The sequence below is a fragment of the Mya arenaria genome, chromosome 12 (genome assembly GCF_026914265.1).
Source record: "Mya arenaria isolate MELC-2E11 chromosome 12, ASM2691426v1".
Classification (NCBI taxonomy): domain Eukaryota; kingdom Metazoa; phylum Mollusca; class Bivalvia; order Myida; family Myidae; genus Mya; species Mya arenaria.
The window spans coordinates 66,904,250-66,919,870 of NC_069133.1; the positions used below are offsets into that span (position 1 = coordinate 66,904,250).

The following is a 15,621-nucleotide window of genomic DNA, read 5'->3' on the forward strand; positions in this document are numbered from 1 at the left end:
TAGGCTAGGGTATACAAAGTCATGTAATACTATAGCTATATACTTGTATTTGGACTCCATTGGAAATTCGACCTGTTTCATTTTGTATGCGAACGCAGGATGCGCTAAGAATGCCTTCAACGATTAAAGTTGAATGTCAAAACCTAATTATGACTGGCTTAGTCGCTAGTTTTACTTCAGTATTGTCAATAGATTGTTACTGTAGGCACAACTTACATTTGCTCTTCGGTAAACTTGTGTGCTAGCATCAGCTCGTTCTTAATCGCACTCATCCATTCCTGAATAAAAGGCAACAGATAAAATCTACTTCGTTAAAAAGCTTTAATGACGCACAAAATAGGTCGATGCAAAAAGAAACAACAACAACAACAACAACAACAACAACAACAACAACGTTATTGTATTTAATTATCATGTTTAACTCATTTGACTTTAATGATCAAAACAAAACAAAAAACATGTGTAAAGATAAAACTATAAGGGATACTAAGGCGATTTTTAACAGGGGAGTTTGTAGTCACGAAGTTATTATTAAAAAAAAAAACACTTATAAAAGCTAATATTTTTTATCTGTATACAAATCATTCGCTTTTTTGTTTTGATCATAAAAGTCAAACATAATAATGTTTTTTTTATTATTTCTATATTTTGACATCAACCTTTCTTGTGCGCTTTAAAAAGTAATTACCAGGAAGTTAGTATAGATATTCATGAACAATTATTATCAATATGATGTACTTCATAATTATGATGCATAACAATACATGCACCACAAAAAGGCTGCACAACGATCGATCCCCGGGACTTCCTGTGTACATTGGAAACGGGTTCCCACATGTCCACGGACCTATATCCGTGATGTAGCTTAAAGCCCGCTATATGAACACAGTGGTTGGAGGATATGTGTGCGATATACAGTAGGAGTATATTCATGGTAATCTTGAAATGCGATTAACATCATATCTTTATACACCCTGACCCATTAATAAAATGCATTCTTATATACGAACCATACGATTTGATTGAGACCCAAATACATGTAACTCGAGACTGTAATGAATGCACACCTAAAACGCTCATCTCTCATCAAACATGGTATCAAACCATTGTGTGTATGGATGGGTGGTATAAATACTTTCAATTTTAAAGTCAATATATAACCTTCCTCTCTTCCTCCGTGGCGCTGCAGAACATGAGGCTGTGGCTAGTGCCCGATGTCCCTAGGGTTGCCTGGGTGGCGGGAACCAGTTGGAAGATCCACTGCATCCGGCCCGGAACCCGCTGTCGCACACATCTGACAATATCATACAATCATATAGGACATGAGGTAGAACCATCAGAAAGAACCACTGCGTCCTGCTGCCGCACGCGTCTGACATATAATCATATAGACCACGAGGCAGTACCGCCTAGAAGATCTAATGAATTCGACCCAGAACCTACCGACGCAGACACTTGACACTATCATACAACTAATACAATCGTAACAACTCGGCCATCTCCGGCAAGCTTCGAGATAGCCATATCTTGATACTAGCCGAGGAGTTCCGATTGCCATATCTTGATACTAGCCGAGGAGTTCCGATTGACAACTAATATAGATACCGCCTAGAAGATCCAATGAACTCAGCTTTACGGTTAATTACGTGATTAACGACATCGTTATTAATCCTTAAAGTAGTATTAATATTTCAGGATGTTCTAATAAGTTTAAAAGGAAACGAGTACAGCTGAGATGCAAATACATGTGAATTATTAAAATTCATTGGTAAAGATTTGAAAGTTTACAACGAAGGGGTTAACAGCGCTGTTAACGTTAACAATATCTGGGACGCATTGTCTTCGTAGGATGTGAATTGTGGCATTTCCGCTTCGGTCATACGTTCAAGGTAACCAGTTACAACTTGCTTCATAAAATTTCAGTCAATGCATACGACGGACCAACGGTGTTGCCCCTCTTTACATCGCCCCATATTTGCTATTTTTCATATATTTTTAGGGTAGTGTAAAAGGTGGAACACGAACTTGATATAATTTCCGAGGAACGCAGAGGACATCGGAGCGGTGGCATACTCGTCATTGTAGATGTACAAACATCCCTTGGATAGGACCACGTACCGCTGACGCCCTGAAACACGGTCACTTATCATATGGACTTATTCATGTATTGTGAACTTGCAAAACATATCCGAAAAGAAAAGAAATGTTCTACATAATTTACATGTTAAACTCGGAAACCTACATTTCAGAAACTTGATTGTCCGCTCAATCCGTCCTTGTTTCCGGAGGAAGCCTGACCTGGCGCAATCTTCGACAACTGGCAGCTCTTGGGCTCCTGCAAAAACACACCAGTGCATTTGTTCACTCAAGACAGCTCGAGATGAAAGAGGACATCGGCATGGCAAAGGGGGAGCCACGCAAATAAGTACAGGTAGGACGTACGGCCAGTTACATGAGCCTTTCACAACAGAAACAGGGTCCGTGAAAGCAGATACATTGATATGTTACAATGGATGCATATGGACCAGTGAAGTCAGAAACATGAATATGTGACAGCGATTACACGGATCAGTGAATTAAGATACACGAATATGTATCAGCGGACTTTTATACCGACGAATGAAGGAAGATGTAAAATGTGTAAAATTGGAGAAAGGGGCGTACGGACCAGTAAAGGCAGATACATGACCATGTGACAGCTAACATATGGACAAGTGAAGGCCGAAACATAAATATGTGACAGCGAACACATGGATCAGTGAAGGCAGATGCATAAATATGTGACAGCAGCCATATGAATTAAGAATGTAGATGCAGGTATCTGTCGGATCAGTGAAGGTATATAGATAAATCTGTGACAATAGACATACGGATCTATGAAGGTAGATAGATGAATCCGTGACAATAGACATATTGATCTGTGAAGGAAGAAAGGGTTCTGTGACAAAGTACATACGGATCAGTGAAGGTAGATAAGGGAATATGTGAAAAAAGACATACGGATCAATAAATGTTGATAGGTGGATCTGTGAGAAAAGACATATATGCATCAGTAAAGGTAGATATATGAATTTGTGACAAATGACATACGGATCTGTGAAAGTAGATAGGTGAATATGTGACAAAGAGTATACGTATCTATGAAGGTTGATAGGTAAATCTGTGACAAAAGACATACGTATCTATGAATGTTGATTGGTGGATCTGTGACAAAAGACATACGGATCAGAGAATGTAGATAGGTAAATCTGTGACAAAAGACATACGGATCAGTGAAGGTAGATAGGTTAATCTGTGATAAAAAAAACATACGGATCAGTGAAGGTAGATTGGTAAATATGTGGCAACGGGCATAAAGATCTGTGACGTTTGATAGGTGAATCTGCGACAAAAGACATACGGATCAGTGAAGGTTGATAGGTTCATCTGTGGCAACGGGCATACAGATCAGTGAAGGTAGATAGGTAAATCTGTGACAAAAGACATACGGATCAGTGAAGGTAGAAAGGGGAAATTGTGACAAATGGCATACGAAATTTGAATATGTGAAAAAGGGCATATGATAGTGTGAAGGTAGATAAGTAAAATAAGAGAAAAATAAATCTGTGATAACGGACAAACGAATTTAGTTAAGTATCTGACAATTGCCATTCTAGACGGACTAGTCAAATAATAGAACCAAACATCTGTGACAACGGGCATACTGGTTATTGAAAGCAGATACATGCACCTGGGACAATAAACCCCATACGGTCCTGTGTAACAGTGAAAGCTGAAGCGAAAGTGTTCATGTTTAAATTTTGAAAGCCTTTTCTTTTGATTATTGTGTACAGTGTTCAATAGCAGATGATAAAAACACGGAAGTGATTTCAATACATTATTTATATGCTAACGTAATTACGAACTGTTACAGACTCAACGTAACGGAAGATCATTTAACATACCATGTAATGAATGATTTGAAATGTATTTATAAATGATGCAGTATCGAGTATCAAAAAACTTTGCATCAAGGATATATTACACCATCGACTTTGTACTTTGTAATGCGCACATTATAGTTTGATGCGATTTTTTATAATTTCAATGCATTTTCATGTTTAACTCATTTGACTTGAATGATAAAAACACAGAAACGCTGTGCCGGGTGTAAAGAAGTATCTCGACCCTCATAGAATTACGACTCTCCGGCCATAATTTGTTAGAAAGTTATTCACGTATCATAATGATATCGACTACCAGGTCATACTATTACGACTCCTCTACGCGAAGTAAAAATTGAATCGCTACAAAGAATTTCGTTCCCATAAAAACTTTCCCGGAGTAATTTTAGATCATGTAGAGGAGTGGTATCATTATGACGCTGGAGTCGATAAAATATGACCGGGGGGGGGGGGGGGGGGTAAATTTCAACTGATTTTTTTTCTTTTTTTTAGTAGCAGTGACCTTGACCGTTTGAGCCGCACAACAGTTCCATGAAAGTCCTCCATTACAATTCCTAGTTTGATCACAATGTGTCAACCCCTAAGTTATTCAGTTTCAACCAATTGTCTATTTTAAATAACAGTAACCTTGACACTATGGGCCCAAAACGCAATCCTACGAAAGGTTACTATAAATTGTTCCTATGTACCAAGTTTGGTCATTTTAATAACCAGGTTTCACTTAGTAAAAACCTTCGCCGGTGACAAAATTTCTATATATAGTAACGGTGACCTTGACCTTTGACAGAACGGACCCGAATGCACCCACAAACGAGCGCTCCACATGTTTTACTATACACCAAGTTTGGTGTCCATATGATGAAAGTTACTAAAGTTATTCGCCCGGATCCCTAGTTTGACGAAAGACACACACCATTCTAATAACCCAGTCGATATACATGTATTGTGATCCGCGGGGGTGGGGGGTATCAGTTCTAAACAATAATAATCGGGGCCGTGGTGCAAAGGGGGGCGGGGGGGGGGGGTCAAATATCTTCGTAGTCTTTCGACACACATCATAGAAAAACAACTTCCCGATCGATAGGTCGGTTTTGTTTGATGCGTGAGTGTGTGTAAAGGGTGTGAGGGCACTTTTTTATAGACACGATCGTGAGGAGTCATTATTATATACGGGTAGCCAATTATTTACAGAAAAGGGGTCACTTTTTATAAAGAAAAATTGTGTTTTTATGTTATTTTTTTTTCTTTTTCGCACAAATCAGTTACACAATAAAGGCTTATATCTGTGTGTGCTACCTCTAATAGCATTTGTTATTACATACCAGAAATTAAAGAACAATAAAACATTTCCTACCTATGGTCACGTGCGGGTTGGTGAGTATTTGGCTACCTCTTGTTGACATTATGGCATATACACACAGGTAATCCAACACTAGTAGTAATCCAACATGGTCTGTTCCTATATGCAATTTACAAGTTTGTCTGCAAAATATCCCCTAGTAATTTATCATGTAATAAAAGTTCTTGATTACCGCATAGTCAAATCAATATAGTTCTGACTTCCTGGTTTCATTTTAAGATCTGCTATTAATATCACAGTTCTACTTTATAAGCAAACAAAGGCATGCCAATGATCAACGGGAGCTTTCGTTAGGTATACAGTCATGACGCGGGATACTGTATACTGCTTATCATTATCGTGGGGTTAAAATATACCTTCTATATTTAAAGTCACTTAATTTGGCACTTTCGGGGGTTAACCCTTCGTTATAATTCAATCGGTGCCTCGATCACACTGATATTGTTTCGGACGTCGGGATAGGCGATACTATTAACTTCCGTTTAAGGTGATTCGTTAGGGTTTTTTATTATTAACTTATGAAAGTGTTGGATTTTGAGTTGGCATAAATAGATTTTTGAAAACATGCGGTAAACTGTGTGAAGCGCAATCGAATATTGAACAATACTTTTTGCGCTATACAAATGTATTTGTATTTGTATTTGTAAAGGTCAAATGCGTCAAATGAGTCCAAACAGTCCAGTCTTTTTTTTTCTTTATTAAAAGTAATTATCAAGACTGTATACATGACTCACTGTATACATATTTATCTTTTCTTGTATTATATGAGAAATGTACCCAAACATGGACATTCCGGGTATCTGCCTAAATCCCAAGGTGCTAATCTTAGTGATTGACAATCGACAGACGATATCTGCTACGAGGGTCCTTGTTTAAACGTATTTAATGGGCTTACCTGACGCAACTAATATCTGAATAAACATTTCAATTAGCTCTCACCAAATACGACTTTTGCCTTTGTTTAATATCTCTCGGAGATGGTATTCGCTTTCATTCGTCAATGCGAATAGCAAGAGTCGGTTTACAACTAATAATATTAAAAAAAGCTGAAAGTATGGAAGTTAAATGTGACAGCCTAAAAACAAACCCGAGTCAGGAGAAAAACACTTCTAGAGGAGACCCAAGGTAAGCTGTCATGGTAACATGTTTTGTTGAAAGTGTGACGTTGGATTTAAAGACATTTTCCAATGATTTGACTATTTTCAACAGTGTGATTTGCAATGAAACCTCAACAACAACAACACCATCATCGTCATCACCAGCAGCGTAATGATTATATGAATAAATGATAATATTAAAATTTAAAATAACACGATATTTTCCTCTCCAGTTTCAAGTCGAAACGCTACCGAGACAAGTTACGGACGGAAGTGAAGGCGCTGGAAGATCTGCTGCCCATCGACCGTCCGTCCCTCCACCGGAAGTTAGATAGCCAGACGGTGTACCGGCTAGTGATCGCTTTCCTGCGAGTTAAGCTCTTCCTTGCAAAGTGCGACCAACAAGTGGGTTCAACGTTAAATAAGGAACTTAGTCGCGACATGGATAAAGGCAGCGAAAGTGTTATGGGTGCACATAAAAATGAAAAACTTTTGATGAACACGTCGGAAACGGGAGTCGGATGTCCGAAAGATAGTCTTCATGCGCGCAGCGATGTCCATACTGATGTACGACCAATAGACAGCCAGACAGAGTATGAAAATCGCACGTCTGTATCTCGTAAAAATTACACTGTATCCACACCCGGCTCATGCGGCACTTCCAAACAAGTTGATGGCCGTGGGACCCTTTATAACGGTGTATTCGGCGAAAAGTCGGACGCCAATCTGGGTACCGACGTTAGTGACATGTTTGATCAGGAAACACTTAATCAGGTCAGTATTTAAGGTCTCATCTCGGGATATATAACTTTTGTAATTCTTTCATCGGGAATAGTTGTGCGCTAGAATCTGGCTCATATTTATCATTTACGAATCAAAACATGCTGTCATGATATACAGCATATCGAAGACGCCCGGTTTTCTTCTAATTTACAACTACGACGGTCAGCAGGTCCCAATATTACGAAATACTAAACTCATTTTACCGTATAACAGCATAAAATGATTCAAATTTTATATTATTTTACTCATTTCGAAAGCCCATTCTCTCATAGAATACACATGTTAATCAAAAACTTTGGTCAATATTTCAAAGACTAAATATTTAACAGCCAAAAATATAATCGAGTACAACTCGTTTTTGAACAAATTACTCTAGTACATTTTTTTCTAGAATTATTTTTCTTTGGAATATTAGCAACAGGTCTTAGCAACATATATTCTATGCGAAAATGCGCGTTTTAAAAGAGTATAATTATACAAAATTTCGAATCATGTCAGGCTCTTAAATGGTAAAATGGAATTCAGATCAAGATTAAGATTTGACTTAAGCCTGTATTTAGATATGGAACCTTGGTCCATGATTACGAACAGTCTCAAGTCCAAGTCTAGACTCAGACTCAGAGAAGAACTTTCATAAGATTACAAAGAAGCATCTTTAATCCGTTTGATTTTACCCAAAAAAATAATGTAAATAAGTGTACAGTTTCAAACAGCAATGGAATTCCGGATATTTCATCATGAATACTCACCTAGAAGGAAAGTTACAATGATGTGAAGATTTGCAGTTTTACCACTTGAGTCTGAAATTGAGACTTTTTGTAATCATGGCTCTGCAGGACAGGTGTTAAACGGCGTGTCTATGCTGTTTTGGTGGTCACTGTTTTTAATGACAGCAGAATGAGCAGATATTTGTCAAAATAAACAAGCACAAACTTTTCCGTAGACTGGATTTTCAAAATATGGAGTTGTCAGTCTGTTAGACTAGTACGCTGTTGACAAAGTATATACATTTGTAGTTCAATAGGACGTCGAGACAAACATTGCTGAAATGATTTGTCATTAAAAAATAATAAAGTATCTGATTAAGGGCCTTTCACATTGCAAACGTCGTTTGAAGGACCAAAACTTAAAGTGACACTCTTATTCAAAATCAATACATACTCGTGTATAACAAACATAAATTTTGAGTCATAAACCTTTTAACTTCTTACAAATTATATAATGCATTTATGGGAAATATTAATTACTGATAACAAGATTGTAACCGTGTATTTAGTAGATGGATACGCAAACATATTAAATGATTGGTGAGTGCTAAAAGATTTACTATGATCTACTATCGTCTCATAAGGCAGAACAACATGTTTTCTGCACCTTTCTTTCAAATTAAACTCGTTATACTTCATAAGAACCATTGTTTTGGATATTTATTCACTTTTTTTTGTATATTAAAACAATTGAAATAATTGTAGTAAATCTTATTTGGGAGTAAGAATGCATCCTTAAAAAAAAACATCTATCCGTTGCAACATGTGAAGCTGTAATTAGGAGTTGGGCAATTTTTATGAAAGAAGTTTTTTCAGGTTTCCAATAAAAAGCATATGCATTTTCCCGGAAATGTCATAATACAAAATGAAAATGTTTGTGTCAAAATTGTCAGAACTACCCAATGAACAATGTCTAGAACTACCCAATGAACAATGTCTTGAGGCTTTGTGGCGATTGCAGCTATTTAAAAAAAATTATTTGCATTTTTGTAATCAGGAAATGAATTTCATCGACTATTTTCCATTATTTTATTAAATAACTTTCTTATTTAAAACTATACCATCAAGCACTCTCAAAACATTGTTCATTAGGTAGTTTGGGGCATTTGGACACAAAAACAAAGTTAATATGTCGACAGACTTTCCCGAGAAAAAAAACGTGAATGTTTATTGATCCAAAATGTGATAAAATCTTCTTTTGTAAAGTTTGTTCATCTCCTTACTTCCCCAACACATGTCACCGAGAATGTATGTTTCACTCGCTCCTCAAAACTAAATGAACATGAACTTATGAAACGTTTGAATGTTTTACCTTCCCCACCCACGTATGCACTGTGAAAGGCTCTTTATGGAAAAAGAAACGTATCTTCAAAGAAGCCGAACCGCTATTTGATGAAAAGGTGTTAAGTTTGAAATTAAATTTCATCTTTTTTAAGCCGTTTGCAGCAAAAAAAACCCAAACAAAACAAAATACTAGATACGAATGAAAGCCAACCGGAGCTCGTCTGGGTTTTTTTGTTGTCAATCAACGGGGGAATAAGTTGACGATTTTTAACCAAGAGTTACAGGTTTTGCTACACATATGCGTTTTGCCACTAGTAACATGCATATCAAGTTCCAAGCGGATATTGTCAACGTATTTTTTTAGTTATTGTGAAGGTCATTGCTACTGTGAAGGTCATTGTTATTGTGAGGTCGCTGCTATTGTGAAGTTCACTGCATTTTCACAATGCCGCCGACGCCACGGTTATGATAATACTTCGATAACATTTTCTCATTTTCTTGAAAATAGACCAGATAAAAAGTCGCTCTAGATAACGAAAAACTTTAATAGTTATTACAGAAGGTGGCCTTGGACAAAGATAATATATACTATTAGTATATTAAACCCGTCACGTTTTAATTAAAACCTCTAGTTCACGTTCAATACCTCTGACTACCCTATGGTTCATAAAAACAAGTGCTCCATCCGGCAAGAATCTATTTAGAATTAAGCACACTCTGTCAGCTTTCAACGAAGCTTCCGCGGGTTGGTTCAAGACGCGCAAATAGTCTTGCAAATGGCGGATTAAAGTCTTAAGAACATGTTCTGCTAGTGTTCTATTTTCCTGTTTATAGCACACAAGTGTAAAACATGTATTTCCGGCACCCAACCACACAACAATTTTGTCGTCTGCAAACGGCGCGCCAACCGGAAGTCTGAGGAAGCCGAGTTCAAACTGAGGCAGCTGCTCCTCCTGGTTGAGCGCCTGGATGTCGTCATCAACGGTCCGGCCTGCCACCGACCGCCGGAACTGGAACTCCGAATGAACCTGGAAACATGAAAAGAAATTAGAACAAAATGGAATGGAATAATATTGCACATATTTTTTAAGTGGTAGTGTGCAAACAATAGTATTGTTGTTAAGACGTTCCGTTTATCTCGGGTCAAAAAGGTCCACCAAGGGTCTTGTTCATATTATCAATAAGCATACAAGAAATAATCATAAGTTGAAGAAATATTGTTTGATATTATGGTATTATCACAATTCTATTTGGAAATTTTCTTAACAAATTCCAAAAGTTTTTGCCATACGTCTTCATTCTTGGTTCATGTATATTGATAGTAAACATGTCTAAAGAACAAACTTTTTTTCCCAGCTACTATGCCGAGATTTTGTATGATATGACCCGATAGTATGGGGTCATATCATACACAATTACACATATAAATTCATTCTGTTCGACATATAGGTTATTTGAAGGTTATTTGATTTAGTCCAAAGTTACTCGAACAATAAAGTCAAATAATGGACGTCATACAGTTGTGTCTTTTGAGAAGTTTTGTATTGGCAGACTGGGTACAGTGATTCATAGCAAGTGTCGAAATAATTAGAAAGTACTGTATCCCTTAATGAACAGTAATCATGAATACCAATTATGGTACGTCATTCACATAACGTCACATGATCATTCCAAGGGAACCATTAAGGCCCTAAATCGCCAACATATCTTAAATATCCACTGTGACGTAAAAATGAAAAAAAATTGTTTTAAAGACGATGATTAGAGGAAGTACGGTACCTGAGATGCTACATATTCAATGTCCGTTTTGCACTTTTGTCGCTTATTAGAACTTCTATTTGTATCGCTGGCAACTGTTGAAGATCCGCTCGTATCGGAACCAAATATTTGGTAAAACAATACTTTGGTCTGGCCCGGAAAAAGTGTATGAATTAAGAAGGCGTACACCATCACGGAACTTGGTAGGTCCGGAAAACTACTTCGGCAATGTTTACATCGACACCGGTTATACATGTAGAGCGGTCATAGTGTAGGAAACTACAATGTAAACTTCACTTTGAACAGTGCATTATAGAATATGATTGCGGTGAAATATTGGATACAAGTTCATAAAACATTTGATCAAAATTAAACATTGTATACTGTAAGGGTTTCGACCCAAACTGGTCGAAGTCCATGCATAGCAACCTTGAACTCATAATGATAAGTAAGACAATTTTTACAAAATATAGTAAGATCTACGCATTCTTTTGATCTAGTAACTTAAAATTCACCCCCGTTTTAAAAAAATGACATAATTCAATTCAGGTTCTGGACGGGTTCGTGCTGGCGGCCACGGTCGACGGGCTGGTTATGTTCGTGACCACCAATGTCACCGACTTCACAGGATATCACCAGGTACAATGCATCATGAAATTTAAAATAAAAATGCTACACTGGTCACAATATGTCGCCGGATCAATGTGTGGTGCGTTTTCATTGACTTTCAGTTCATAAAAGAAATACTTTGCGCAAAAAATGCGACCCGTCTTATTTTATTAAAGCGTAACGATATTTCTTGCAAGAAAGTGCATCGTCAGTCTAGCAGTAGCAATTCCGCCAGAGTGACATTTTTTGTTGAATGGACTTCGCCTGTGCCAAACACACTGGTCCTTTTTATTGGGTAAAGTCATTATTTTCTTTACTTTATGTGCACTCCAAATTTCATAAAAGCATTTCCATGTAGTTTCGCAAGCTTAAATCTTCTCGGGTCTGAATTGTTGATAACATTTGAATCATCATTAGAATGCCTTGTGCGAAATAAGAATACTTCAAAATGCAAGTTGACAAATTTATCTCACTTGTAGGCATAAACGATGTCAACAAATTAGATTTGATCTGTCAAGTGCTGATAACCAACTGCTACTGAGTTGTCGAAGATTGACGGACAAGTCGCGCTGAATTCAACAAGAATTTTGTTTTTACTCAAAATGTCTCTTTATAGCTCTTCAAACCATCGCATTTTTGCATGGAATTATGTGAACCTTATAGAGTTTCGCAAAACAAAGATAATAATTATTATAATGAATTGGTGCCGAATTATGCGTCTATAATACAACGCGGAAATATTGCCAATATCAATACTATTATTGCATGTACATAAATGTAGAATTTTTGTCCCTCATGATTATCATATATTAATGTGTCCCCATTATCATTTATCTATGTGTCCCTATTATGTAAGACATTATGTAAAGGAATATATGCACACATTTTGTTTTACATTGTTCTGGCATTTGGCTGATTGTTCATAATTTTGTTAAAGCTAACATCGCTGTTAACGCCGCCATCGTTAAATTTCAAATCGTTATTGTCCTGGCTTCAATTTCTCGAAACTTCTTTAGCTTAATAGGCTTAAGTCCCTTTTTTTAATGAGCCAAAATACATACTGAAAATGGATTTTGATAAATGATTTTTTTTTCCTGATAAACATACAGATTATTCCTACATAATTTCTAAAAATTCTTTAAGAAGTAAATATAACACATTTTATAGAACAACAAAAATAGTGAGATTAGCTTAATCCTGTTATAAGGGACTTAAGAAGTTTCGAGAAATTTGGGCCTGGAAGTTTCACGGAAACACTTATGCTCTTCAGCTAACCTAACAAAATTTAAGACAACTGTTCTAGCTGTCCTTGTTTAATTTTATTATGCACATCACATCATACAGTAGTTCACCTTTATGTCGTTAAATGTTGTCAACATTAACACAGTTCTGAACAATCGGCCCATCTGAATCATTGTTTGTCACTAAAACTTTTTTTGTATATCAAAGACACTAAATATCTTCAGATGTGTTGTTTATCTCATTGTATGCACCCAAAATGGTTTTAAACAACATTTTAGTGACAAACAATGATTCAGATGCCTGTGATTGTTTACGCATTCTAACTTTTAAGCATCATCATGGTTTCAGACGGACCTCCTCCACCGGTGTATGTATGGCATCGTCCATCCCGACGACCGGGCCTCTCTCAAACACCAGCTCGAAGACACTCGGACATACAAACAATACAATAGTGTAGGTTGGTGTTCCATAACAAAACTTCTGTTACAGTAGGTTGTGGTTTCATGAATGACATGCTTAAGATTCTCTGTCTTATTATGTGGAAGGTATACGGAGTTGCTATTGTTAGTCTGTCCGTTCGCCCGTTTTTACTTACCGAACATACCGAAAGCTCGTTTTTAAACACCCATTTTTGATTACCCACAATGGGTCAGCCGTGGGTATCTAGCCAATAATCGTTCCGTCTATTTGACCAGAAGTATGGTTCTTTGTCTATATCCTTTTTATGGAGTGAAGAGAAAACACATTGTATGACAAATGTTGTTTCCCAAACTTGGTTTCAAAATACAATATTGTATAAGCGATTCAAATTAACGGAAATAATATACGGTATATTTAAAACGTACAATTATATTATATACACATATAACTTATATTTCCTTTAGAGTTCAAACGAAACGGGCTCCGAGGACCAAAAGGTTGCATTTCTATGTAGAATGAAGTGTTACCATGGAAACTCCACTGGCCATGTGGTAAGATTATAAATTAAAAGATAATAAATTGTTTCTGCTTGGTACTCCTATGTTTGCTCTTCTGTTGGTTGAACACAAAATGTCGAAGTATTACCGCTACCTTTGGGTCGTCGTCAGTGTGAACAACTGTAATGTTGACTTAAAAACCAAATCATGAAAACCGTTTCAAGATATGAATATTTAACTTGATTAAATGACTCTGAAACTCATCTAAATTACCTGTAGTATAGTTGACATGCACGGCGCTGTCGGAGCATTTTTTACAAAATTGATATTTTTTCCTTGTGAACAGCAATACATGCAATTGTGTTCTATATTTTGTTTAAAGCTTAGTTAGTAAAGTGGCTCACGGAGTTACAAGGGAAACTAATATTGTAGGTACATTTCAGAAATTTCACTGTTCAGGGAAGATTCTGCGTTCCACACACCTTCCAAAGACAGTCAAGTCCTCTAACCGCGTGTTGTTGTTGCTATGCCGGCCGTTCGTTCCCAGTGTGGGCGTTGCCGGCTACGAGGACGGTGACCTTATAATGTGGTCCAAACATGACCTTGGCCTTCAATTCGAGGACTGCGAACAACGGTCTGTGTTGTTTGTTTTTGAAGATCTATATTGGAATGGAACTATATACCGATATCTTAAATAGATGGTCGGGTGTTCGAGCCCCACAAAGACAAACTCTGATTCACAAAACCTCTCAGAATGAACACAAGAACTCATTTAACTGAAACACGCAATCGAACACAATTCCTATCGAGTGACAGTACAGTACAGTACAGTACAGAAACGTAGTTTGGAGGACGACATAATTGTTCGGTTATTAAATACTATCAGATCCATTGGCTAGTTGGACTCGACATAACTGTTTTTAGTTTTTGTAATTCAATACAATAATTGTATGAAGTTGTGCTTTTTAAAGTTCGTTAACAATCAACGATAAAAATTTGACGTTAACGTTTCATGTTTTAATCTATTTTTAAAGAACTGCATCAATTCTTTGCTGCAGATTGCACACTTGTCTTGGGTACAGCATGGATGAGATGACATCGCGCTCCCTGTACCAGTTAGTGCACCCGGAGGATATCCATCTCCTGGCACACGCTCACTCCCTTAGTACGGTCCCTAAGATCTACATGGTTTATATACATTCATTATGAATGCAGTCAGTGCTTCCATCCGCATTGAGGATGTGGGACGATCTTGACAGGACAGTTAAGGATTGCCTGCCATTAAACTAAAAAACATTTAGTTACTTTAAACTTTAATATGTTGTACAGTATCAAAAGTATTAGATTTAAGTCAATGTGCATGCAAAAAAATTATATCACATCAAAACTTTTCAATCCAGACATTATTACGACAAATTGCCGATTTCAAATGGTGGTGGTGGTGAGCGCGCGCGCTTCTTATCAGATGACCCGGGTTCGATTCTCAGCTTGATTGTTATAAGTTTGGTTAGTGGTCACCAAGCCGGACAAGTGGTTTTTCTCCGGATATGTCAGTTTCAACATCGTGTCAATAAGAGTGACTTAGTATAATTTATCTTAATTTTCTACACAATCGTTGTAAAAAATGTTACTAGTATGTTTAAACTTGTGGCCCAGCCTTATTGTATATCAATACATTCTTGTATGTTGCAATATACAATAATACTATAACTAAACTGTATATTTCCAGTGATGATCGGTGGTGGGGTACAGCAGGTCTTCCTGAGGCTGGTGAGGGCGGACGGCGGCTGTGTATGGGCGACCACAAAGGGGAAGGCTGTCTCCCGAAACTCTAAGAAATTCTCTGTCGTCTTCACACAT

General features: G+C 37.1%; 2 protein-coding genes across 2 annotated transcripts in view; both read right to left on the reverse strand.

The window, feature by feature from the left end:
- The window catches only part of LOC128212010 (SH3 domain-binding protein 2-like), a 12,268-nt gene extending 6,678 nt beyond the window's left edge, over positions 1 to 5,590 (reverse strand). Inside the window, exons 1-5 of the mRNA XM_052917222.1 lie at positions 5,299 to 5,590; positions 2,243 to 2,335; positions 2,026 to 2,128; positions 1,162 to 1,294; positions 217 to 278 (exon numbers count right to left, since the gene is read on the reverse strand). Coding sequence (XP_052773182.1) covers positions 217 to 278; positions 1,162 to 1,294; positions 2,026 to 2,128; positions 2,243 to 2,335; positions 5,299 to 5,347 — 440 coding nt within the window. The 5' untranslated portion in view covers positions 5,348 to 5,590. The remainder of the gene's footprint in view (positions 1 to 216; positions 279 to 1,161; positions 1,295 to 2,025; positions 2,129 to 2,242; positions 2,336 to 5,298) is intronic.
- A 4,172-nt stretch (positions 5,591 to 9,762) lies between these two features.
- LOC128211867 (AP-5 complex subunit sigma-1-like) lies at positions 9,763 to 11,229 on the reverse strand. The gene is made up of 2 exons (XM_052916976.1): positions 11,015 to 11,229; positions 9,763 to 10,263 (listed from the first exon to the last, which is right to left on the reverse strand). Exons 1-2 carry the CDS (start codon positions 11,183 to 11,185, stop codon positions 9,844 to 9,846), a joined length of 591 nt encoding a protein of 196 aa, XP_052772936.1. The 5' UTR covers positions 11,186 to 11,229; the 3' UTR covers positions 9,763 to 9,843.
- Positions 11,230 to 15,621: the final 4,392 nt, after the last annotated feature.